Genomic DNA, 26289 nt, shown 5'->3' with positions numbered 1-26289 from the left:
CAGGGTTGGATGTGATGACATGTATGTTTTCTGACAATCTGTATTCATCTTCAGCCCCTTCGTCAGCTCATCCTCCATAATTCCCACCACCCCATACATCCATTTCCCAGCCTCTTTCTTCATTCTGAAGAGACCCTCCTCTTCATAAGCCCTGGTCCACTCCTTCAAAGCTGATAAAGATCCTCAATCCAAACCATTCCCTCTCCCGCAGTCGTCGCCTGGTCATGAGGTGCTGTCAGTGTTTTCTGGGGCTATTTCAGATTTACAGCAGGATTTTATCCACCTTCGAGCTCTGTGTAAAAGAAAATCGAAGACGGGCATCCAAACTCACTCTCTCCGATCCGCCAAGAGGGGTACTGTGCAGCACTCCGCGACCCATCTAAAATGGTACACCTGTCTTGCCAGGTCAAAATGGGAAGGGCTGATGATGAAGAAGATGGCATCTTCAGCCCCCGGTGAACGTGCGGGAAATTCAAGTATATTTTATGGCACAGTTAATGCCAACGTTGATGCCATAAATGTCTCGCCTCCTTTGCTTCGGGAAGGCAGTTTTCTCATGGAGCCGGCTTTTTTGTACTCAGTGTGAACAGGTAAGCTGGCTTCTCAACATGGCCCATGTCTACGGAGATACTTTGCAGTCTAAAAAAGGCCTACTATTAACATCTCACACTCTCACTTAAAACAAGAAATATGTTTAACTGGGGCAAAATGAATACATTATATTCTCCACGGTGGGTTTCCAATGAACCCCAGAATGATCAACGTTACATAGAACAGGAGCAGGCCCTTCCATCTGGGCCAAATTAAATTAAACCTATTGTGTTACAGGTACCTTTGTATGAAAGAACAGGACTTCTGGAGAATCTCTTTTTATTCATTTACCTTTTCGTTCTCGGATCACAGCTGGTTGATCTGATCTGCGGACCTCTGGGCATTAATCAGCGTCTGTTGTTAAATATATTGACCGACCGATGATCAAGAGTGTGCCATCAAGAAAGTGTTTCCTAATCTGATTTATTACGCGCGGCATCTTTTGTTGAGTGTCTTTGCAACAAATGAGTGTTGAAGCGCAGGAAATATCAGGCCGGGGTAATGAAATGGAAATCTCTGATCTCTTTCTTTGGGTTTTTTTGTGTGTGTGTGGCGTGACGCAGGTTCGGAGAGGGCTGACGCACAGGCTTTGATTTGCATGGAGTCCACCTCCTGAGAGCTGCCAAGGAGATCAAGCCCGGGCGCCCAGTCCCACCCACCGGCGGAGCACGCCACGTCTTACTCCGTGATTCCTCTGCGCTGTCCACGGTGCTGAATCGGACTCCACGTCCGTCTGCAGCCACGAACCACCAAGCTCCTCTTGCCAAGGGACGTCAGCGCCCTTCTGCCTCTACCGCGATGCCTTCCAAATATACTGTCTGTCTCCTCTCCTTGCAGATCATTGCATTGGCGTTACAGCAGATCAATGCGTTCCCGACACCCGGAGATCCGCAAGGTAAGCCCGTTCACAGATGCAGTAGGACATCGCATTTGTGAAGCGATGGATCAGATCAAATCAAAACTGGTCCGTGTGAAGATTTCTTCTTCGGCTGTTTTAACCACCCTAGTAAACTCGCCGCCTTCTCATGTTGAGACAATCCTTTTGTGTGTCAGAGACATGTTGGTGGAAAGATGCTGAACAACACCAGGGCAGTGGTTCTCAACCCTTTCTCCCCACTCACAGACCGCTTTAAGTCATCCCATAGGAAGCTCTGTAGTTGGTAAGAGATGACTTAAAGTGGTCTGTGAGTGGGGAGAAAGGGTTGAGAACCACTGCAGGCTGCTCGCTATTGTTTTGTTCCCTTCCAGACCTGATTTCGGAGTTGCCAAAAAAAAAGACACTGATTTCGGGTGAAACTGGAAGAGTTTTTACCAGTTGGTATATATGTCCAGAGTCGATTTTCCGAACGGTTCCCGGAATCACAGACATATATTAAAACCCCGACTGGTATAATTGCGATTTATCCGCATTAGGAATGTTCCACTCGTCGAGCAAATTGAGGATTTAACAGGGCTTCATATTCACAATGAATGGCTGTCGGTTCGCGGCGGATTGAGGCCAATGGCTGTGGGATAAGTCTCTGACATTTTAATCTTCAACTCATTTTAAAATCGCTGAAGCGCCACCAGACAAGTGAATGAATAATCAGTGGAATTTGCAATAGACTAAAAGGGAACCGTGACCCAAAGCCAATCTGGGACTTGAGAACAATTTCTAGTTGCCAAACCTATGGCAAGGACAGGTTTACATGCAGTAAAGTTTCAATTTAGCAGCCAGCCTTTGGTTTACATTTATGGGCAAACGTCAAGAAAAATCTTTCGAGTCCGTGGCATCCTGTTTTGCACGTATTCTGTTCACGTTCTCCATTCATTTCAGACAAACCTGAATCTAATCGGGGATTGTCGGCCGAAACCCCGTTGGAAGAACAGGTAAATGATGCATTACTGCTTCACACGAGGTTTGATTGGTCGGTTCATACCTGCATTTATTAACCAGAGCACGAGTCCGGGGTCTGCCTGCACTATTGTAAATGTAACCTCCCTTTTTCTTTTGCACACTTCGTATACCGTAATTGAAGTAAAGATACAATGCTGGGGAAACTCAGCTAAAGATACATAACCAACGTTTTTGCCTGCGTACATTTATGAAGGGTTCCAGCCCAAAGCGTTATCTTTGCTACATAAAGTACACTTGACCTGCTGAGTTTCCCCAGCATTTTGTTTTATTTTAATTTAACATATAGTTTGTTAATGTCAGAGACTTTCTGTACATTGTATTTATATGTATGGCAATAAACTATCATAATCATTTATGGAGTACTTCGATAGAGTTTTACACACCTTCATCTGTTTATTAATGATACTGGTCCCTTTTCAAGATCAATGTTAAAAAAATTCACACTTAAAATAAGTTCACACTTATCTGTTGGTACGTACAACCTGACAACACAGCATGTCTCTGGCCCACGGTACACAAACCTACACACAATATGCAGCATATAATAATCGCATATAGATATAAAGATACATTTTATTCTTCAATCGATGGGCCAATATTTTCGACCAAATCTTCGAAGTGAAGTAATATAAGAAGCACGTTCAAGTGGATCCTTCCCCTTTTTCAGAATAAGAGTAAATCAAGCTTCATTAAAGGATGATGGAAGATTCCCTTGCTTACGTGAGTCATTAAGTACGGAATTAGTAGGGCCATGAGCAATTTGGAAAAAAAGATTTATAACATTCCATGGGGTACCCATCAGGCCCTGGAGATTTACCAGATTATAAGGAAGAAATTGCAAAATGTATTTAATCTTGAGAAATGGGTCCCTCCAGGCTTGTACATTATACTGAGGAAGTGTAGGCAAATTAAGGTGGTCCAGAAAAATCCAACATTAAAGTACTCTCATTATTAGATTTAGAAGTGTACAATCTGGTGTAGAATTCTCTAAATGTACCATTTACTTTAGAATGGTCGGTAGTATATGTACCATCTTCCATCTGAATCTCATTAATTTGTCTCTTAGCACCTATTCCTGTCAATTAGCTAGCCAATAAGTTACCAGATAACTTTTAAAATAAATATAAATATATATTTGTTTTTAAAAATATATATTTATATTTATATATATATATATATATATATATATATATTTCGATATATGTATTATTTTTAATATTATATATGTCTAAACAAGTTGAATAAAGACCTTTGGAGATATTTATTGTTGGATACATTATCAGTTCCTCTGTTGGGAAATCTCTTGATTTTTGGGGGCAGGTGAACCCCCTCCATCACCTTTTAAATGTTTCCTTCCTCTCCCTCTAGATAGCGGAGGCTGGGCAAGTCAGTCAGCCAGCATCTACAGGTGAACAATATTTTTTTTTAAGATTACTTGTGCATCGCGCAGCAGAAATTCCTTCTCCCCTTCGAGTTACTTTTCCTGTTTGCCCATCACGTTGATTTCATATCCTTGCAGAAGACCAAGTCCAGCTGCAGAATGATTCGTTTGCAGATGACTTCGTGCTGCTGATGTCATTGGCAGAGAAAGAAAGAGAGAAGGAAGGTTCCATCACCAAAAATGCTCCGAGTGATGCCTCTCCTCCCTCTGTCAATGCAGATTCCACCAAAAGCAGGAGACGGGCAGAGGATTATGATGATTCCACAAAAAGTGCAATGGATTACAAAGATGAAGGTCTCGTCCTAATACTGTACTTTCATTTCCCAAGAATAACATGCTATCTTCTCACATAGATTTACTTGGTCTATATATCCTTACTGTTTATACACTTCTGATTATATTGGACAATTATTTTGCTTCATGAAAGAAAATGGGGGATTATGATAGATGACTTCAAGCTGAACACAAAGATAATTTCAACTTTCGTGTATCACGTAGGTAGTTGGAGAAACATTAAATTGACTTTTAGCATGTTTAATCACCTAATAACGCTGACCCGTTGCACCAATTCAACTGACCTGAATATGTTTGGCTGTTGATTTTTGTTTGTACTTGGCATCTGATGCCTCTAGTGTCAGTGTCCAACAATAGTCGGCCAGCATTGCCCTGAATCCTCTTTTTCATGGTGACAATGTCCTGTGAAACCTATCAAATTGCAGCACCCGGGTAGCCCTCCTGAGACCTGAATGTGATTTCTGGGTCTTGGGTGCAGGATGCACCTTTCAAATTGCACCCAAACCTACCTGATAACTCAGAAATTAAAGGGGGATCCCACCCCCCCTATGTTGACATGGTGAATGAAGCATCACACACTCATGGGAAGTATTGGCCGTCAATTCCCCCCCTACAATCTCCATCAGTCCTCCCTCTAATCTCCATCTGTCACAACCTCCTAACCACCCCCCCCCCCAAGCGATTTGCAGCTGCTGCGAATGAGGGGGATTGGTTGCTCTGATTCACAGCGACATCTCAATCTGGGGGATTGTGGATAAGGAAGATGGCCATTGCTCCCTCACTCCCACATTGAGCAGTCGCTGGGAACCAGAATGTGTTCACAGCAGCAGTACATCGCGGCAGTGGCCTCTCTCTTATCCTGATCATCACGGCGAAGACTCTTCTTTCCCTCCACCCCTCTCCCCACATCATGTCAGTGGCACTTCCACCAGGGGCTTCCCTGCAATGCAAGCACTGACGTCACCTGAGTAACCGAGTCCCCCATTTCCCCTTTCAAACCACAGGAGCAAGATGCCCTGGTAAGTTTTACTGGGTTCTCTGACCACCTCTGAGGTAGGTCAGGGACTTGGCTGGGTTCTAACCAGGTTGACCCGGTTAGACTCTTTCAAATCACCATGTACCTGGGTCACTAACCATGCAAATTGCCCAGTTAACACCAGATTTCATGGCAGTTTGAAAGGGCCAAGTCTGCCCCAAGAATAAGCAGGGATGGAGTCCAAGTGCGAATGTAGAAAATGAATTTTTGATGACACGTTGCATTTCATGGTTTTGTCTGCTTGATGTAGACATAAAATATGACAGGAAATCACAAAAATGGGTTGTATCTTTAAAAAAAGTATGTGGTAGGAAAATTTAAGGTGGTTTTCGTGATCGGCAGGTCAAAATCCATAAAATACACACAAATGTGTTTAGGAAGCAAAATCTTCATTGTCTGGTGTTATTATTTTGTAGATTATAAAATGCACATTATGCCTTGATCCTTGTTTATCCTGATAGATGACCCTGATGGGCTACACCATCTGGACGGTACCCCCTTAACTGCTGAAGACATTGTCCAGAAAATCGCCAGTCGAATCTATGAAGAAAATGATAGAGGGGTGTTCGACAGAATCGTTTCCAAGCTCCTAAACCTGGGACTGGTAGATGTCTAAAAATTACAAGTACATTTACAATGCAATCAAAAAAGATAGTGCATTCAACATCTTTTTCAATTTGCATGAGGAAATTATCAGGAGCTAGTGCTGTGGGGAAATATAGCATCAATTCAAATACTTAATTCAAAGCTGCACTGAAGGATCATTGTTACCTCACCTCCTTGACACTTAATTAGTGCACCATATGTGCCTCAGGGAAATCACAGAAAAGCTGCAAGAGAATCACATTTAATTTACAAACTGAGAAGGGCTGAGCAACAAAATTGAATAAAAGGATCAAGACTATGGCGGGGGAGAGGGGGGGGGGGGAGGAGAAATCCTTTTTCCTCCTTCCTCTCTCACAACCCCCATCCTGACATAATTTTTTCCCCTCAATCTGATATGGATCAATTTGAATCTGATATTGATTTGGGGGCTAAAGAGAGGATATTTTTAAAAAGTTAAATAAGAAAATCTGCAGGCGCTGTGATCGTAGTAGACAAAAGTTCTGGAGAAACTCAGCAGGTCATGCAGCGTTCTTTATGTAGCAAAGATTATGTCACCAATGTTTTGGGTCAGGTGTGAGCAAAAAGGTTATTGTCACTCAGGTGCCTTGCCGTTCGGCGTGGGCCATCACATCATGATCTCTGACCCTCCAAATTGTGGTTGCTGCCTCCCCTGTTCTCTTTCAGTGAAGGCTCCACCTTTGAGCTGAGACCGTAGTCGATGTTGAGTTTGTGATCATACAAGGGAAGTGGTTTCCCGTTTCCTTCTTCAGCTGCAGTATCCGTACTGGACGGGTAACCCTGGCCATTGATCCGCAGATTCATCTGCCCACCGTTTTTAGTTTCACAACCATCAATTCCAATTTGTAGAACCTGCTGGTAAAAACCATCCACCATCTCCCTGAATGGAGGCTAAGCAGGTACTACAACTTGCCCAAGGGGGACCTGTAGGCTACGGATGGAAGGAGCACCTCATACCTCCTCTTGCCGAGCAATTATGCAGCACCAACACCAGTTTATATATATATAAAAGCAGGTAGGAGCCTGAATGAAATGGAGGGGAGAAGGGGCTGGGGGAGAAGGACAGACCTTTAGCTGGATACGGGTGGGAGAACAGAAACTGAGAAGTAGTAGTGGGAGAGGATAGCTTATGGGCGGGAGGACAGTATTTTAAAAAACATTGATATTATACCTGTGTTGATGTTAAAGTTGATATGGTCTTCAACAGATAACAGAAAATCAGGCTGATAATCTGGAGGATGAAGTTGCTGTCGCCCTGAAAGAAATTATTACCAGTGAAGCTCACAAGAATGAGTTGAGGATTGAAAATGTTGATCACCCTGACCTGAAGACAGATGATAATCTGAGTGAAAGAGGAGAGGAGGTGGCGAAAGTGGTAAGTTCGCTAAAGCAAATTACTGAGAGTCTTCCTCATCTGTATACAAGCTCACCACACAGATGACAGTTACATATGTAACATTTAATTGTTTTACAATGCACTTGAATTGGTTCAGGTGGGATTTGATCACACAAAGGTTGGATTGTCAAAATTCTGACTTTTCTAGTCAAGTTTATTCTCATCTGATTGCACATACAAACTGACAAGCCAGCGTTCTCCGGTCCTCGGTGCAAAGTATGCAGACACACAACCAGACGTAACACACATAGAGACAAATAATACATATGCCGGACATGTATTTTATCCACAAAAATAAATAAATAAATCTTGCTTTGTACAGATGAGAGTCTCAGATGGTTAGTGAGAGCAGTTCCTTTGCTTGTTCTGCATTCCCATTGCCCGTGGTATTGGCTCTGATACTCCTTTATCTCTTTCCCGACGGGAGCAGCTGAAAAATGCTGAGTGCAGGGCAGAGGGGTCCTCAATGATTTTGCACGCCCTCTCCAGACTCTTATCGTCCTGTGGATTGACCTCCGATCCATTTCTCCGCAGCAACTGTACCACATACGGCCAGGATGCTCTCGATAGAGCTCCTCTCAAAAGTTTACATAATGGTGGCCAATAGCCTTCAGTCTTCTCCGGAAGTGCAATCGCTGTTGCACCTTCCTGACAAGTGAGATGTTGTGTGCCCACAATAGGTCACTAGTTAAATGAACTCCAAGAACTTTGTGCTCCCCACTCTCTCTACACCTCAGAGTTGTTGATGTGCAGTGGAGGGTGGTCGTTCCTGGTGCTCCTGAAGTCCACGATCATTTCCGTTGAGACTCAGGTTTTTCCTCTCACACCGTTTCACAAGATTTTCCTCCTCTTCTCTGTAGTGTGATTCATCTTTGTTGCTAATGAGGCTGATGACTGTTGTGTCATCTTCAAATTTGATGACACTGTTGGAGCTGTATCTGGTGATGCAGTCATGGGTCAGTAGCATGAACAGGAGCCGGCTGAGCACACAGCCCTGAGGTGCGCCAGTGCTCAGTGTGACACTGCTCAAGATTCTGCTACTGACCCAGACAGACTGTGGTCTTTCCGTTAGGAAGTCCAGGATCCAGTTAGAAAGAGGGGTGTTGAGTCCCAGCAAGGACCGCTTCTGCAACAGCCTCTGGGGAATGATCGTATTGAACAGCAGCCTGGTGTATGAGACAGCATTCTCCAGGTTGGCCAGCACCGTCTGTAGAACAGTTCCTTGTATTGAAATGAATCCAGTGTCTCTGGGAGGTGTGCTTTGATGCATTCCACCACCAGACTCTCAGCATTTCATAATGCTGGAGGTCAGTGCCACAGGGCGGTCATCATTAAGACCTGTTATTGGGTACCATGATGATGGTCGCTCTCTTTCACCCTGCGGGAAAAATAATACTTATTTAATAGTTGCAGAATTATCAGTGGAGTGAATCACAATATTTGTCCAATGGTGGGGAACTGAGTAAACTCTGGTCACTAATTGCTGCTGGGAAAAGAATCCCGAATGTTTATTAATTGCAGAACCAAGGAGAAGATGCTTTTCAAAATGTAGAATGGTTTATTTGAAAGGTTAATTACAACCATAATCTATAACCACAAAAATTGACTTCATTCATTTGTCCTTGACAAGTAGATGATGCAAGTTCTGTCATCTGTAAAGTTTGCATAATTATCTTCATAATTTGTAGAACCTAGGAAGTATGTTAAAGTGTTGTAAACCCAGCAAGAAAACTGTTTGTATCAGAGCTTTCCTTGATTAATTAGGTTGACAAGTTAAGTGTCAGCCATGGCTCAGTGGGAAGTTCTCTCACCTCAGAGGTTATGCATTTACCAGATGCACATTTAACACTTGCACACATCTTGGCTGACATTCACTGAAGAACAGGTGGGGGGGGGGGGGGGGGGGGGAGGAGAGGTGTTCTAGAACCTTTCAAACTGAACTAATTTTCCTCTCCCCCAACCCACCCCCACCACCTCCCCGCCCCGGCACCTTCACCTGTGACCGCAGGAAGTGTAACACTTGCGCCCACACCTCCTCTCCTCCCCCCCCACCCCCCACCAGGGTCAAACTGGCCTTTCACGTCACGTGAAGCATCACTTCACTTGTGTACCCACAGGACTGATTTACTGCATCTGGTGCTCCCTTTGTGGAGAGACTGGGCACAGACTGGGAGATCGCTTCACTCCGTCCGCACCAGTGACAGAGAACTCCCAGTAGCCAACCATCTCAGTTCTGTATCACATTCCCACACTCACATGTCTGGCCTTGTGTACTATCCCACGTAAGACCACCCATAAATTGGAGGAACAACACTGATTTTTCCGTCTGGGCTCTCTCCAACCAGATGGCATTAACATTGACTTTTCCTGCTCTCCTCTGCCCTTGCCCTTTCCTGTTCTCCTCCATCCCTTCACCCAGCTATCCCTCCTCTTGCTCACTGCTGTCCCCTCCCTTCCTTCTCTACCTATCACCTCCTGACTTTATAAACCCCCCCCCCCTTTCTCTTTTGCTTGGATGGCCAGAAATGTTGGTTCTGTATTTTACCTTTGCTCTATAAAGGACACTGTTTGACCTGCTGAGTTTCTCCACCTTTGTGTGTGTGTTTTTGTTTTCATTTTCACTCCTGATTGACCACAAAAAACATCCCATGATACCATTTTAACCATCCTTGTTAATATAGATGACCTTTTCCTACAGTTGGGGCAGGTGTTATTTGTGTTTCCCTTAAACCAGATTTAAGATTTATTGTCAGAGTACATACATTTTTCCCTGCGAGTGAGTTTATTGGTAGTGCAAATAAAACCATACACAATGTACACCTGTAAAGAAATGTGAACAAACTGACTGTGCAGTGAAGAGAAAAGAAATCAATAAAGTGCAAAAGTAATAGTCCTTAAATGAGTTTGTCGTTGAGGAGACTGATGGTGGAGGGATAGCAGCTGTTCCTGAACCTGGCGGTGTGAGTCTTGTGGCACCTCTACCTCTTTCCTGATGGCAGCAGTGAGAAGAGAGCGTGTGCTGGGTGGTGTGGATCTTTAATTTTTAATTGAAATTTTTAAAAAAATGTTTAGACAGACAGCACGGTAATAGACCTTTTTGGTCCAAAAGCTCAATTATATCCAATTAACCGAGAACCCCAGAACATTTTAAATGGTGGGAGGAATCCAGAGTCCCCGGGGAAAACTCACGCAGACACGGGGAGAACATACAAACTCCTTACAGACAGCACGGGATTCAAACCCTGATCCGGTCCTGATAGCTGGCGCTGTAAAGGCGTTGTGCTAATCGCTACGCCAACCATGCTTATCCTTGGTGATTGGTGGTGCTCTCTGATGGCAGCATTCCCTGTAGATATTCTCAATCATTACTTGACGTAACCGTGACTAGGTTTCAGAAAACAAGCACCTTTGTAATGTTGTCTGTGATGCAGTACTGGACGTCGAGTCTGTGTACATTGCTAATTACAGGTATTTTTTTTCTTAAATCGTATGTCTTTGATACACTTAAATATTATAGGAGATAGATACATTGAACACCAACATGGGACTATGATAATTAACTGAGCACCCTCTCTGAACCAATTCTTTGCAGACAGCTGAAGAGCAAAACTAACAGATTCCCTGTAGAAATGGGAGGAATAGTCATGTTAGATTTAATGGTTTATTCTGGCTCTACACAGATGATTCTGGCTGGGACAAACTTCAAAACGAGTCCAGTCAAACCTCTTGAGTGTTAGTGGAGCTGCACTCATCCAAGGTGTTCTTAACAGGTGACGGAAAAGCTTTAAGTATCAGGTAGTCCAGTTGGTCAATGACGACCCCAAGAATGTTGATGCTGGGGGGAGGGGTTTGGTGATGAAATGCCATTAAATGACAAAGTTTGGTAGTTGGCCTTTCTCTTTGAGATGTTTGTGGCCAGGCAAAAAAAGCAGGCAAACACAAATTTTTGAGGATTTGTGAGCAGAGTGGATTATCATTAAATTATCGTTAAGCATCTCCATTTGTGACCTTATGATGGAAGGACAGATGAAGCTGCATTGGGCGTAGGACACGGTTGCAAGCAATTTCTGTTCTGGGGCAAGGAGGATTGATCTCCCATAGCCACAACCATGTGCCTTTCCATAATGTTTGACTCCAACCATTGGAGTCCCTTCTTCTGTTGAACCAGGACTCCTTGACATTCTGTTAAACAATAAGTCAAAGGGAGGCTCTCTCTTTCCTTACCTCAACTTTAGACCATTATTGGGGTGGTGATCATTTTAGAGCTCAGTGGACCTGGAGGAACTCAAACCGGTCATGTTTTTCATGATTTGGGTGCCTTCTGTTCTCATTTCTGTATCGCCTTGCATTTGTGTTCGTGAGAACACTGCTTTTGCTTATTTTCTCACTTCTTCCACAGAAAACGACAAAACCTACAAAGAGCCAAAGTGAGTTTGTGGAGGAGGAGAGCAAGCGTGCTCTGGGCGATAGTCGGGGCTTGAGCAATTACCAGAAGCAGAAAAGTAATGCAGCCTCTGCCGATGGCATGGAAGAGCTTCAGTACTTTCCCAACTTCTACAACCTACTGCAGAGTTTGGACGCAGGTAATTGAGAAATCAGGGCGAGTTCTGGAATGGGGTAAATGGTGAGCAAGCATCGTGTCGGCCCAGTGAGACGTGTAGATCATGGGGGTGCTGATGGAGATTGCTGTGCTCCTCCAGAAACGGTTCTTCCATTGGCTTCACCAAAGCATCCTTTCTCATGACCTTCCTGGGGCAGCACTGTTTGCGTTGTGGTTAATGCAACGCTGTCACAGCATCAGCGACCGGGATTCGAATCCGGCGCTGTCTGTAAGGACTTTGTACCTTCTTTGTGGGTTTCCAGTTTCCTCATACCATTCAAAACCATGCAGGGGTTGTAGGTTAATTGGGGTATTTGGGGACCATGGGCTCTTGTGCCGAAAGGGCCTGTTACTGTGCTGTTTGTATGTACCTTCCAACTCCCCATTTTAATAAAAACCTTGTCCATTCCAAGAAATATTTTAATAGCAGGCTCTCATTTGCTGTCTACAACTTGCATTGAAAATTAACTTCTGAAAATGTAAAGCCCAATTATTGTGGAATTGTTTTTTTAAAAAAGCACATAAATTTATTACTTTTTTTTTAAATCACATTTGCACTTCTGTCCAACTTCTATTAATTTCATGTTCCTAATTTGACATTGAATTAAATTTTCTGATTGATCCTTCCCTATTAACCTGATCTGGAGAGACACTGTTTCATCGAGTTGTTTATGTATAATCAATTAATAATTGTGACACAATGGATTAATTAAATATATGTTTATAAAAGGTATTAGAATTGGGTTCGCTGTTAGGTACATGCATTTTACAGGCAGAGCAATGCCTTGCAGAGTTAGAGAGAAGGTGCAAATAGAAGGTTCTGGGCTTTAGCAACACGTGCAAGCACACCCCAGAAACCAAAACATTTGCAGAGAGTTGGGACCATGTGTTTTCTTTGTAAAGCCTGGAAATTGCAACATTTGCAAACTGAAACCAAAAAAAAAATAACAGTGCCTGGAACATCAGGAGGAGATCGGCAGAGAAGGAGAGAGAAGGTTAACGGGAGGCGGTCTGAGAAAGGTTGGACAGAAGACGAGCTGAAAAGGCTTCCTTTTTCAAGATTGGGCAGAGTTCTTGTATGGTAGCCTGAGTGGACTCTCTGTGGAAATCAGGAGTGGCAGTTAGTCTTCCCGGTGTGGCGAAGAGGAGAAGAACTCTGTGAGAAGAACCTGGAAAGAAGACAAGTTTCTTCTGGAAGACACTCCTGTTTGGGGTGTCCAATAAGCAACAACCATCTCTCTGCAACCCTCCATAACTTTCCTGTCTGGTAATTCTAAGTTAAGCACTGAAGTTTGCTTGAATGTAATGACTGTTTGATTCTGTGCACAGGATTGAAGATGACTGGAAACTGTAGCCTTGAAAATGTGGACAGTGGAAGATTGGCCAGTAACAAGGACTTGAAAACACATTACACTCACTTGCACTTAGATAAAGTTGGGGGAGGGGGGTTGTGGAGGGATTGTGTAAATATCTTAGTGTTGATAAGTTAAGTGTTGATCTTGTTATTCTATACTCATAGAAATAAACTAATTTTGTTTAAGGAACCATTGCTTTGGTGTATTTCTATTGCTGCTGGTATATGGGGGTTCACTGAACTCGTAACAAATTTATTTAATCAGCATGGTAACAGCCCCTTCCAGCCCACAAGACCATCCTGATTAACCAACAACCCTTGTACGTTTTGAACAGTAGGAGGAAATCTGAGCACTCCGAGGAAACCCACGCAGACACGGAGAGAACATACAAGTTCCTTGCGGACAGCACTGGATTCGAACCCGGGTTTCTGGCGCTGTAATAGCATTGCGCTAACCATTCAAGCCTACTGTACCAACTTGAATTCTGCATCTCAGTAATTGTCCTTCAATATGGCTGCTTAATGAAGTGTGCTCAGCTTGTTCTCATTGGTCCCGAGTTCTTTCTTCCAGGTGTGGCATCTCTTTATTTGAACTTATTGGTCAAAGCATTCCCACAGAAGTTCAATGTTGAACGTGTGACTGACACGTATTCACTCACTGACAATGCTCAAAAATCTGGTCCACCAAATGCAAAAATCCCCACCGTTAAATTTTATTATTAAAGCATTGCAATATTAACGTCAAATGGTTGGGCAGTCACTTGAACTACGTTTGGAAATTGATCACACAATTAATGGAAAAATTTGGAAATTTTCTCATTTGCAAAAAATAATTGGTATTGGTAGGGCCACATAAACATGTTGGGTAAATTTTATAAACTGTTGGATGCAGCAAAAAAAAATGGGATCAATATATTATTCTAGAATCAATGCCTTTATGTTCTTCAACCTCAATATTACTTCAGGAGTACTAGCCATCAGCTGTTTAACCCCTGTATTAAAATCAATGAAGGAATCCCAATTAAAACATATTACTGTTCCAGAATTGAACAATTGAAATCTACATCAATATTCATTCTGGATTGGTTTAAAACTGCTTCAGTTTGTATATTGCATGCATGGTTTTGCCCAATACACTTGATTTTATTTATTCAGAGCAAGATGCAAAGGAAAAGGAAACATTGATAACCGTCATGAAAACCCTCATTGATTTTGTGAAAATGATGGTGAGATACGGAACAATAAAACCAGAAGAAGGCGTTTCTTATCTGGGTAAGAATACATCTCAATTATACATCAAGTATATAATACCGACGTGGGCTCAATTATCAAAAACACAGTGGACATCATCTGTAAACAAGAATATGATTTGCACTAATGGACGACCTACATCAATGGTTGTCAACCTTTTTCTTTCCTCTCACATACTACCTTTAAGTAATCCCTTACTAACCACAGAGCATCTATGGCTTAGGATACCATAGGTGCTCTGTGGAGAGTAGGGGATTACTTAAAGTGGTATGTGAGTGGAAAAGCAAAGGTCGAGAACCATTGATCTAGATCATATGACTTGGAGAAACTATCTGCGTGTGGAGAGTGAACTGCTTATCTCATAACTTTTCATTAACTATTATATTCTTAATTTTATCTTTGTAAACCATTCAAAAGAAGATCTTTTTTTTTCCATACAAAACTGGAGCTGCTACGTCATGCTTGCATTGTTTGTATTATTTCTTTTATTATTTCTTTTTATCAGCCTTGTGTTTCTCAGTATTATCACAGGTCAAAACAAAGTGAAATACCTGACAATTATATTTTAAAAATTGTATTTCTGGAGTAGAAAAGACATGAAAGTCTGCAGACACTGTGGTTGAAGTATAAACACAACACTGTAGAAACTCAGCAGGTCAAACAGTGGACGTTATGTAGCAAAGATAAAGACACATAAACAACAGTTCGGGCTTGAGCCCTTCATCAAGGTGTGAGCAAAAGGTCGGCAGGCGCCCGAACTGGATCCCGTTTATATACAAGAATAGGTGAGCAAGCAGTTTGATCATTAATTGGTCTTACAAATGCCATTTTCTTCCTGAGATAACAAGCAATCCTTTTGTATATACGTCTTGATAACTACAATGCAAATCAGTCACAATGTATTGTTCCAAACTGTGCAACTACTATATGCAATTTGAATTACATTGTGTTTGTAAAGTAGACACAAATTCTTTGAACATAGAGTAGGGTGCTGCAGATAAAATACAAGAACAGGAGATGTATTAAAGTCTGCTTCACTCTTTCAGATATTGTCCCTCCTGAAGAAGTGTATGTCGATTGGGGGAAAGGGCGCCAATATAATCTGTTATCCAGGCATTCAGACGAAGCGCTCAGGCCCAAAACGTCGGTCACCCTTCCTATGGATGATGCGTGACCTGCTCAGTTTCTCCAACACGTTTGTGTATTAAACTCAACCCCCAACCTCTGCAGATTTTCTTGCTTAACTGTAGAGCAGAAAAATGTGTCTGCTCCATTGTTAGTACAGTTAGGGGCTGGAGCATTAATACCATCTCCATTTTGGACACGAGTATGGATGCCCATCAAGTTTAATACTGTCAGACAACTGGACAAAATAGCATTCTTCGGACCTCGATGTTTAAAAAAAATGCAAACACATATATAGACATAGCACACATATTTCCAAGCAATTTATATAAGAATAAATAAATATTGTTAAGTAATAGTAAATTCTTAGAGGGATTGTATGTGCAATTCATTCGGAAGACTCACTGTCTGTGGGAAGCTGTTCCTCAGCCTGGTGGTTCTGATACTTCTGTATCTCTTTCCTGACAGGAGTAGCTAGAAGGTGGTAGGGGTCCTTAACGATTTTATGAGCCCTCTTCAGACAATGATCCCAGTAGATCACGTTGATGGGGGGGAGGGGGAGGGGGTCTCGTGCATCGACCACCGATCCAATGCTCTACGGCAAACACACCTCATTGTGACGTAGCCTCAGCCTGGTAAATCTTGGTGATGTTAGGCCATTTATTCCTGAAGGCATCAATGTTAATATCATGTGATTCTAAATGAAGAGTTGCAGATGTAGCATTGGCAACTGTACAACTACTAGCTTACGTATGATCCAGAATCAATTTTTCATGTTATACATGAAAGGATTTATTTTTAGAGAGGGGTAGGAGACGTGAAACTGAAAGATGTTTGCAGATCTCATCTTTGACTTGTATACAACCAGACAAATTGTCTCAAACTGAATTAATTTGCACTAGTTTATATTTATAGATTGTTTTGAACAGAGAATGAATTATTTGGTGTTTATAATCCCTTTTTTGCAGAGAATTTGGATGCAATGATAGCTGTTCAGACCAAAAGCAAGCTCAGTAAAGCCAAGCCGTATGCCTTATATAAGGAGGCAGCAGGTAAATTTGGGATCATTGCTTCAGGGACTGTTTTCTGCGCAAGGATCATTTCATTAAAATCAGGTTCCATCACTTTCTGCAGAGACGACTGACAACTCGGACAGCACAAAGAAATACGTCGCAAAGCAGGACAAAGAGGCGGCAGATTCTGAAGACTCCACAAAAGAGGAAGTGGAACAAAGAAAAAATATGAAAGGTACAATCATTCACTGATCCTTGGATCAATGGGGCCGTCATTGCTCAGCAGGAAGATGGAATCCATCCAAATGCATCCATTTTCCTATCATACCTTTTCTTGTTATGACCTCTTGAAGACCCAAAGAGAGAGAATGGTTACATGGGAGATGGTAAACACGTGGGAAAGTGGGAACCTTGTTAAATCACTGATGTGCTTAACAGACCTGATTACAGTAAAACCTCTGGTACCTGGCGTCTATGGGGATTGGTAGATGCCAGATAAGTGTATTTTCCAGTTGTTTGAGACTTACTCTTACAAAGCCTAGTGAATACACCTGCATTAAGAATAAATTTTAAATTTTAAAATTTAGTCATACAGCCATTTCAGACCACAAGTCCGTGCTGCCCAATTTACACCCAATTAACCTACCCCCCCCACCCCCGATATGTTTTTGAAGAGTGGAAGAAAACCAGAGCCCCCGGGGAAAACCCACGCAGACACAGGGAGAACGTACAAACAGACAGTGCAGGATTCGAACCCAAGTTCTGGTTGCTGGCGCTGTAACAGCATTGCGCTAACTGCTAAGCCAACCGTGCTGCAAACTTAATAGACAAAATTGCTACACTGTACTTAAGCTGAACAAACTTCACTTGTATGAATTACATAAACCTTAAAGCATTTTACTTAATTTTCAGTCACAATTTTGAAACATTTAATCAGCGCTGCATCTGCAGGTTCCTCTCCCTCCACAGAGATGCCCAAAAGAAAAACAATTACATTACAGATAATTAACCCCCTCCCCCATCCAAGTTTACAGATAAACCCTATGGCTGTGGTGACGCGTAATAAGCAGGGATAAGGTGACACCTTAAGAGATTCACCCCAACGGTGAGGGGCATCAGCCAGCTCTTCATCCTGGGCGATGCCATTTTATTCAAACACATCTTTGTTCAAACAGCTGCTACGAGCAAAGCACGACCAGCACACTCTATTAGCTGAATATTTGCTCCCAAATTCACCAAAGGTGTTACTTCAGAGAACATTTACAATTTAAAACTTGTGTATTTTTTACCTATTTATTCTTATTTATTTTCCTTGAATTTTTTTGCTGGTTCCTTGAATTCTGGATACTAGGGGTGTTACTGTATATGTCACACCATGATAAAAATCCTTTAATGTAATTCTGGTGTAACACACAAAAAAGTTTAACTTAGTACTGCTACCACTCTTAATCCACATATCTTCATTTGGGAATTTGGACTAGATGCTGAACCACAGGCTGCAAATAAATGTTGCAAGGCTGGCAGGACAGTGAACTGATTGACTTTGAGAGGCTCACGTGGATTACTAGTTAATATACACTTGGGGAGACACCTTCATGAGATGCAACCTCCTTCTCCTGTTGTCCCTCAGCTACCAGCTGTTCCATCAACTTTTTATTTATTTTTAAATGTCTCATTTAAGTTTAAAATCACATAATATAACATTAGTTACTACATTTTAATACAGGCATAATGTGATTAGTCATTTATATATAAAAAAAACCCCAACCTCACCATCCACCCCACTAATACCCTCCCTTCTCCCTTCCCCACCTACAAAGAAAGAAAAAGGAGAGATCATCATCTACTACAATCACATTAATACATTTTGGCTGCAGGAGTGTTGGCACCTATTGGAGTGGACTGAGAGGTCAAATTCCAACACCAATAGTTTTCAAATAAGGGCTCCAAACTTTAGTAAACAAAAAATTATTTCTCTCTTAAAATATATGTAATCTTTTCTAAAGGAATACAAGCTTTCATTTCATGATTCCATCTTTTCATACCTAAAACCGAGTCAGATTTTCATGCTTAGAAACTGCCAGAGACAAACACAAAAATTCAATTTGGTACATAGTCAATCTCAATCTTAAAGCTATCGACTTGATATCTCCTAATTAAAATAACACCGGTCAAAAGGTAAATTTAACCTGTTCCAAAAATTTGCAACCAAAAACTTTTAACTTTAGAACAAGTACACATCGAATGAAAAAAAGTACCTACTTGGTCACATCTAAAACATAAATCAGAAGAACTAACTTTTCCAATAGTCCAGAGCTGCACATTAATTCTCTGCGTTGCTGGGTATTCGGCTCTAATTCATTGAAAAAAATTCAAGTGAATGAACCGAAGATATTAAAGAGACACCATTGCATGAGAGTTTGCTGCAAACGGCACTATATAGGTACTCCCCAACATACGTCTGCATTCCGTTCTAGATGAACGATGGTATGTTGGAATGGACGTATGCCGGGGAAATTGCCCTACCTGTGAAACTGAAGAGTAAAACGATGGATTTCCTTCCATTCTCTATCTCCCTGATCACCCTGCGGATTCTGCTGGGCTCTAAAGTCTGCCTGACCGTCAGATATCAAGCAACAAAATCAGGAGAAAACCAGGACGCGAGGAGTTAAAAAGCTGTGAACTATCTTAATGTGGCGGCCACCAAGGCCAGGCCTCGCAAGAGGTTGGCCACCGCTGTAACGTCTCATCGAGGCATTATTTTCCAAAGATAGGCCTGATTTTTCACTGTAATCAAATAAGTTTCATATAATTTCTTTAATTTTTTTCCCGGCCGTATGTGCAAATGGACACAAGTCGCAGAGGTCGCAAGTCATGGAGTACCTGTAAATGTGTGCTTGCCACTCCTTTTAATGCATCCTTGAAGCAACTTCTTAAGTGGAGAACAAAAAGCACTTGGCCAAAACTATTGCTTTTCCCTGGGTAAATTTGGTTAATGCTGAATCTACGTAAGTGCCAAGTCAACAGCATCAAAGTAATTTCAAAGCAGAGCCCATTAATGGTGCATTTTGTAAGTATTCCTGAACAATGTCCTGAGTAGTGATTTAAATGCATTGTGTAGCAATGGCCTTATTACGGTGCCTAACAATAGATAATCAGGTTCTTATAATGACATCCAAGAGGAAAGCAAAATTGAATTGTGTAGCAAACAGCTTTCTCCCGTTCAGAATGCATCTGTTACATTTAAGAAATGACAAGTGAAATAAAATGCTTGCCATCTGTCCTATTGTAAATCTCAGATAGCTGTTCACAGCAGAATCTGAAAAGATGGGAAAGATGAAAAACCTTATGATAGCCAAATATAGTCCCTTTTTCTCCTCTGAGTTCCATCATCAATAATTCATTGCATAAACTGTTTGCAGTTTCAATGTAAATAGGTTCAACAGTGGATTTAGAAAACCCCTTTAGATGATCATTTATGTTGCTTTAGTTTGAAAATGACCTTTAGAGTTATCTCCATTCATGTTGATTCCATTACAGATATAATTCTCTTTAACAGGCAAGATTAAGTACAGTAAAACCCCTGGTATCTGGCACAAGGATTGGTAGATGCCAGATAAGTGTATTTCCTGGTTGCTTGAGACTTACTCTTGCAATGGATAACTTATCGATCTTCTTTGAGAATAAAAAGTTTAAAAGACAAAAATACTTATACTGGACAAACTTCACTTGCATCAATATATAAACCTTAAAGCATTTTACTTTATTTTCAGTCAGAATCTTTGAAAACTTTTGACTGGGGCTCCATCTGCAGGTTCCTCCCCACCCATGGAGCCACCCAAAAGGGGAACAATAACATTATAGATAATGACCCTCCCTCCCCTTCCCCAAGTTTACAGATAAAGCCTCTGCTTAGGGGCAACTCTCACTAAGGGACAAGGAGACTCTTTAAGAGTGTCACCCCAACGGCGAGTGGCATCAACCAGCTCTTCAACCTGGGCGACGCCATCGCTGTTTCACACAACTTTATTCAAACAGCTGCCACAAGCAAAGTCCAAACAAGGCCATCCCTGGCTGAATATTTGCTCCCATCTTCACCAAAGGTGTATATTTTACTTCAGACAACATGTAATTTTACAATTTTAAACACTTACTTTTACCTTTTACAGTATTTTATTCTTATTTATTTAAATGTTTAAAATTTATTTTCCTCAGTTTTGTTTGCCTGTTGCTTGAGGCTGCCAGTTGCTCTAATTCTGGATACTAGGAGTTTTACTGGATTGGAGAAGGGATACATATTCTGGAAGATTGGTTGATTACTTCAGCAATAAGAGATTAAATGAATGGTACAGTTTTTAGTGGGACAGATTGGATCTCAACTGTCAGAGGGAATTTAGGTGCATCATAATGTCATCATACTTTCAACGAAATACCTTCACAAAGTATCATGTGTGAAGTTTGATCTATAAAGGTGTCAGCTAGCAGCTTTAAGAATTAAGATACCTTTGTCTAAAATTCACTTACCCAGATGAAGTATTGGTTCACCCAAAAATGCAGATAAACCTATCAGCAACTCTGTTTTAACCCATATAATTGCCTCTCAATTTATAATAATGCCCTGAACATTCACTAATATTTATAAGGAATGAGATCACTCCAGACATCTAGATGAGGCCGGGTTTTTTGCAGTGGTCATTATACACGAATGAGAGAACAAAATGCTCCTTTGAATTCTTCCGTGGAATTGTGCTTCTGGCCGACTTAATCAATTCCCATTAGCCGCACTCCATCCAATCCCCTGAGGTGCTTACCAACTGCCTTCTGAACAAAAGCTGTTTTACGACAGTAGCTAGAAGGTCATTGTGGCTGTTTAAGAAACTGGGAACAAACCATTAATTGCCAGCACCAAAACCAGGCAATTAATGTACAGAATTCAATTTGACAATTGCAAATTTGAGTGTTATTAAAAGATCACAAGATACAGGACCAGAAGTAGGCCCTTTGGCTCATCGAGTCTGCTCTGCCATTCTAATCATGAGCTGATCCAGCCCCACTCCCCGTAACCCTCGATGCCCTGACTAATCAAATACCAGTCAATCTCTGCCTTAAATGGACCCATCGACCTCGCTTCCACAGCTGCCTGTGGCGACAAGTTCCACAGACTCACGATCCTCTGACTAAATACATTTTTCCACATCTCTATTTTAAATTTTTATCCTGAAGTCATGCCCTCTTGACTGAGAATCCCCTACCAGGGGAAACCTCCTTGCCACATCTACTCTGTCCAGGCCTTTCAACATTCAAAATGCCTCCATGAGATAGAATGGATAGATAGAATATCTTCAATATTTCTTTGATTTCTGATTTCTCCATTTTGATTTTAGAATGAAAAACCTTGCTATTTGCAAAGTTTTGGTTAATTCTTTGATTTTGTATCTGAAATTAAAACTTTGCAAATAACAAGGTTTTTCATTCTAAAATCAAAATAGAGAATACAGAAATCAAAGAAATATTGAAGATTCTGATAAAGGAGATTACCTCAATTGTTTTCTAGCAAGACTGCCCATTATTTTTTTTAAAAGTTCTATTGAAATATTATCAATTATAGCGAAAGAATATCCAAGTTTTCCCAAAAACAGTGAATTATTTTTAAATATTCTGGAGGCAAATGCAGAAATCCATCTATACAGAGAATTCCACAAGCACCAAGCAAGATGACTGGTTAAATTATATCAACGGTAGACAATTGAAAAATACATGTTTCAAATCCTTTTTGTCAGTGTTTCACACTCACCTGGATAAGTAAGTGGGCATCAGCTGATTGCCCAATCTTTTAAAAAATATACAAACCTCCCTCATTTCTGCTCTCGTTCCTCAGTGTCTCTGCTTTGGCCATGTACACATTCTAGGACCGACCCTGACCCACTATATTTAGAAACCGTGTGGTGAAAGCTTTACGCCCCTTCACCGGTTTTAAAAGTATTTTTGTCCTGTGCATCAAACACATATAATGATAAAATAAAATCGTTTAACATCATCTGTTCACAAGTACGCTTGTTTTGTGATTGAATCTAAACTTGTCTGAAAGTAACTGATCATATTAAAATATAAAGCCTGCCTATTAACAACAGAACTAATTGTTTTCTCTTGCATTGGCTTGTGATCCTCCAGTAATGTCAGATGCTATTTAATAACATGCCGTACATTCCGGTCCCCACAATTATGAGCGCTTTCATATAGTCAAAGCTCCATTGAGAATGTTGGGGTAAAGGGACAGCACTGTTGTCCAAGGCACACATAGCTCCATGGCTCAGGGAGTCACTTTGGTTAGCAGAATAAAATATCTTACACATCAAAACTGGAAAAAAAAGATGATTAACTAAGGACAAATTTGGTTTTGAAAATAATTTAGGTCGACAGCACGAGGATCTTTTTTTTAAATTTTTTGAAATGTATAAAGAGCATTAAGTTGACGGGGGAGCAGATCAGATTTAGTAGTTAATACTACCATAAATAACCATATGCACTTCTAATTGGATCTCCGAGGAATGACACGAGACCTAAACTCTAATCCTGTCCAGTCTATTAGAATGTAAGAGTTTTGCAGCAATTGCAAGCAAGATATTGTTTATAGTTTTGATGTAACATTTCATCAATCCATTGCTTTCCCTATTTTTATCTGTAAAGTGCCATGGTAATATGCTTGAAAGATGGTTCCACTGTTTGGGATTATTTCAGAAAATTGTTACTGTGAAGAAAGTTTTTGAAACAGTAACTTGAAAGGAATCTTGCAATTCCCACTTCTATCTTACTACCAGAGCCTCATGACTGAGCTCTGCAACCGAGATGCAGCATATTGATGAAGCAGAAGTAAAGCATTTATATTTCCTGCGCATGATGTTTGCACATTTTGCCTCTACTGGGGCATAATGAGGGACAAGCCCAAACCTTTAATGCACGCTCACATCTGTTTAAGCATCATTTGCTAATGGAACTTGATCTCTCCATTTTGATCAACAGATTTTGACAAAACAGAGTCTTACCTTTTAGCAATCAGAAAGAATATCGAGTGGTTGAAGAAACACAAACAGGAGAATGGGGAAGGTAAGTTTAAAAGGATTACAGTCAATGATTGTTTTCAACAGCGAAGGGATCGTGTCCAACTCCTATTTCAAAATAAAAAAGGAAGTAAAACACAAAGCTGGAGAAACTCAGCAGGTCAAACAGTGTCCTTTAAATAACGTTTAAACATTTCAGGCTTGAGCCCTTCATCAAGGTAGAAAATAACTTTTGACGGGTTTAATGTATCTTAGATTCTGAACTTTAAATGAATGGGAGGGGAGGTAGGGAGGGTGGGATGGGAAGAGGGAGGGGGGGAGAAAACAACACTGTATATAGTGTGAAAAATAAAAAATTTAAAAAAAAGGTAGAAAATAACTTTGAAAAGTTATTTTTTGTTTTAAAATAAACTGTTACGCACTTAAATGCTTAATTATGTAGAGAGACATACATAAAACAGAGTATGGAGTCATATTTTGGGTCAATTGTGTTCGATCACCACAGAAGCTGCCAGACATCTTGTGTACTCTCAGCATTTTCTGATTTATTTCAGGCTCCCACGTCTGCAGAATTTTATACTTGACAATGAAATAAGATCATGCAGGCCAACTTTGCAAATCGAATTATTTTTACAGATCCATTCACAGATAGAATTCCACTCTGCCTCTTGTAACTTATGGAAATTAAAAATAGCAATCCCTTTTGTATCAGATGTGATACACTTCATAAATCAATTTGCAATTCTTATTAAACTCTCAACCATGCTTAACTTTAGGTTTCAGTATCTCCATTAAATATATCACACATCTTAAATAAATAAAGATTTACAAGGAGAGAAATCCAAAGCATTCTGCTCCCCTCTGAGAAATAGTAGCCAGGTTCCTTGTGACCATTTGTTATTCTTCCCTGTACAAGTGGGACTATAAAGGACTTTCACTCTAACACACAAAAAAAAATCAGTTCCAGCATTTCATAAATTTTTAATCAGTCCAATTATCAATGGTGCAGTTATATAAAGCGAATCAGCCCTGTTTAAACCCATCTATTAGGGCAGCATGGTTAGTGTATTGGTTAGCGCAATGTCGTTACAGCGCCAGTGACCTGGGTTTGAATCTGGTGCTGTCTGTAAGGAGTTTGTACGTTCTCCCCGTGTCTTTGTGGACTTCCTCTGGGTTTCCTACTGCCCTTCAGAAACGTACGAGAGTTGTAGGTTAATTGGGGTATTTTGGGAGGGGGGGCACAGTCTCATGAGCCGGAAGGGTCTGTATGTCTAAATTTAAGAATACATTCAATTTTACTCTCTCGACAGTTAGATATAGGTACAACTGCTCAGTGAGCTTCCTATTTCCTCAATCTGCCTCTTGCTTCAATCTCAAGCATTGAATGAGCTTAGTGCTAAAATATGCCCTCTACATCTTTTACTGCAGGGTATGATCTTCAGAAGCTGCGTGACACCATTGATCAACAAGTTGACACCTACGTACAGAAGGGAATCCTGGAGGAAGGAGAAGGGGATGTCATCAAACGTATCTACGATAGCCTGTGAAATCCTCCTGTACAAGAGGAGAATAATTCTGATCCTTCGACAATGGCCAGCACCATCAGTTTACTCAAATATAGTTTATATTATGTTATTTAATAAGCTTCACTCTCCCTTGGCTGTTCTGTACTTTCAAGCCGATGCTAAACAGGAAACGAGGATAATCTGGGCTGAGGTTAGAGTGGGAATGGTGGGGAAGGAGGGAGTGGATCCCACATTCTTTGGATTTACCAGCAGGGAAGGGGCAGCACACTCTCAGCTGGCAGGTTCACCACATTTGTAGACCTTCTTGTTCAACAGCCTCTTGTGTTTTTGTAGAGACTGCAGAATATAGGACGAGACTCTTGCGCTTGGCCAAGCTCTCAAATCCTAACATCCTTCTTCAAAATGAGAAGCTGTCCCACCAACTACTAGAACTGTAAAGTCCGCCACCTCTGACAAGTTAGTCGGTGAAAGATTTGCCTCATAAATGCAAGGCCCAGCTTCACAGGGAATGATCTGTGTACTTTGATTTTATTTTTTAGTTAAAATTTATTTCTGGGCTCCATGACATCGCTTGATTACAAATTATATCTTGAAGTCTCCTTTTAACCATTTGTAAGGAACTGTGTTAAAATTAATAAAGGATTGGAAGAGTTTTCAAAAGCTTGTTTGGATATAAACCACATCTAATACTCTTCCCTTTGTTTTCCTTGTCAGTAAATTACCTTGTATCAGTTTGACTGGTGTATCTTGAGTTTCAAAGATCACACTGACTTTTCTGCCAATAAGTGGTTTCTCACTCGAGTAAAGACATCTGTCCCCATTGTTTGAATAGTGACTTTCCAAGCTGATTCTTGTGCATCGTGTCTGCATCCAGAGAGATCACATTTATTGTGAATGGATTGGGGGAAATGTGATCAATTCACTTACCTGAATGGATTATATGTGGAGTCTTGGGTCCTTTGTGAGTGTAAATGATTGTCAGTAAATGCAAGCAGTACTTTGTTCATGTAAATATTTGTCCACTTTTCAAATTCGTGTAAAAAACGCTACAATTAAATTGTTTTGAGTTTCTTTACAAACTTA

The 26289-nt window shown here is 41.0% G+C and overlaps 1 protein-coding gene across 1 annotated transcript; it reads left to right on the top strand.

Moving 5' to 3' along the window:
* The first annotated feature begins 1240 nt into the window (after nucleotides 1–1240).
* On the top strand, nucleotides 1241–26289 carry scg3 (secretogranin III). The gene is made up of 12 exons (XM_069911756.1): nucleotides 1241–1486; nucleotides 2408–2460; nucleotides 3857–3896; nucleotides 4008–4223; nucleotides 5721–5863; nucleotides 7091–7258; nucleotides 11679–11862; nucleotides 14389–14505; nucleotides 16578–16661; nucleotides 16744–16857; nucleotides 23643–23726; nucleotides 25109–26289. Exons 1-12 carry the CDS (start codon nucleotides 1390–1392, stop codon nucleotides 25225–25227), a joined length of 1419 nt encoding a protein of 472 aa, XP_069767857.1. The 5' UTR covers nucleotides 1241–1389; the 3' UTR covers nucleotides 25228–26289.

The sequence above is a fragment of the Narcine bancroftii genome, chromosome 14, assembly GCF_036971445.1.
Source record: "Narcine bancroftii isolate sNarBan1 chromosome 14, sNarBan1.hap1, whole genome shotgun sequence".
In the NCBI taxonomy this organism is placed as follows: Eukaryota; Metazoa; Chordata; class Chondrichthyes; order Torpediniformes; family Narcinidae; genus Narcine; species Narcine bancroftii.
The sequence above is the reverse complement of the archived record's forward strand: the minus strand, read 5'-3'. Positions and strand labels throughout refer to the sequence as shown.

Coding starts and splice junctions, on each gene's coding strand:
- scg3 (XM_069911756.1), top strand. CDS start 1,390: ATGCCTTCCAAATATACTGTCTGTCTCCTCTCCTTGCAGATCATTGCA. Junction 16,662..16,743: donor CTTATATAAGGAGGCAGCAG/GTAAATTTGGGA, acceptor CACTTTCTGCAG/AGACGACTGACAACTCGGAC. Junction 23,727..25,108: donor CAAACAGGAGAATGGGGAAG/GTAAGTTTAAAA, acceptor CTTTTACTGCAG/GGTATGATCTTCAGAAGCTG.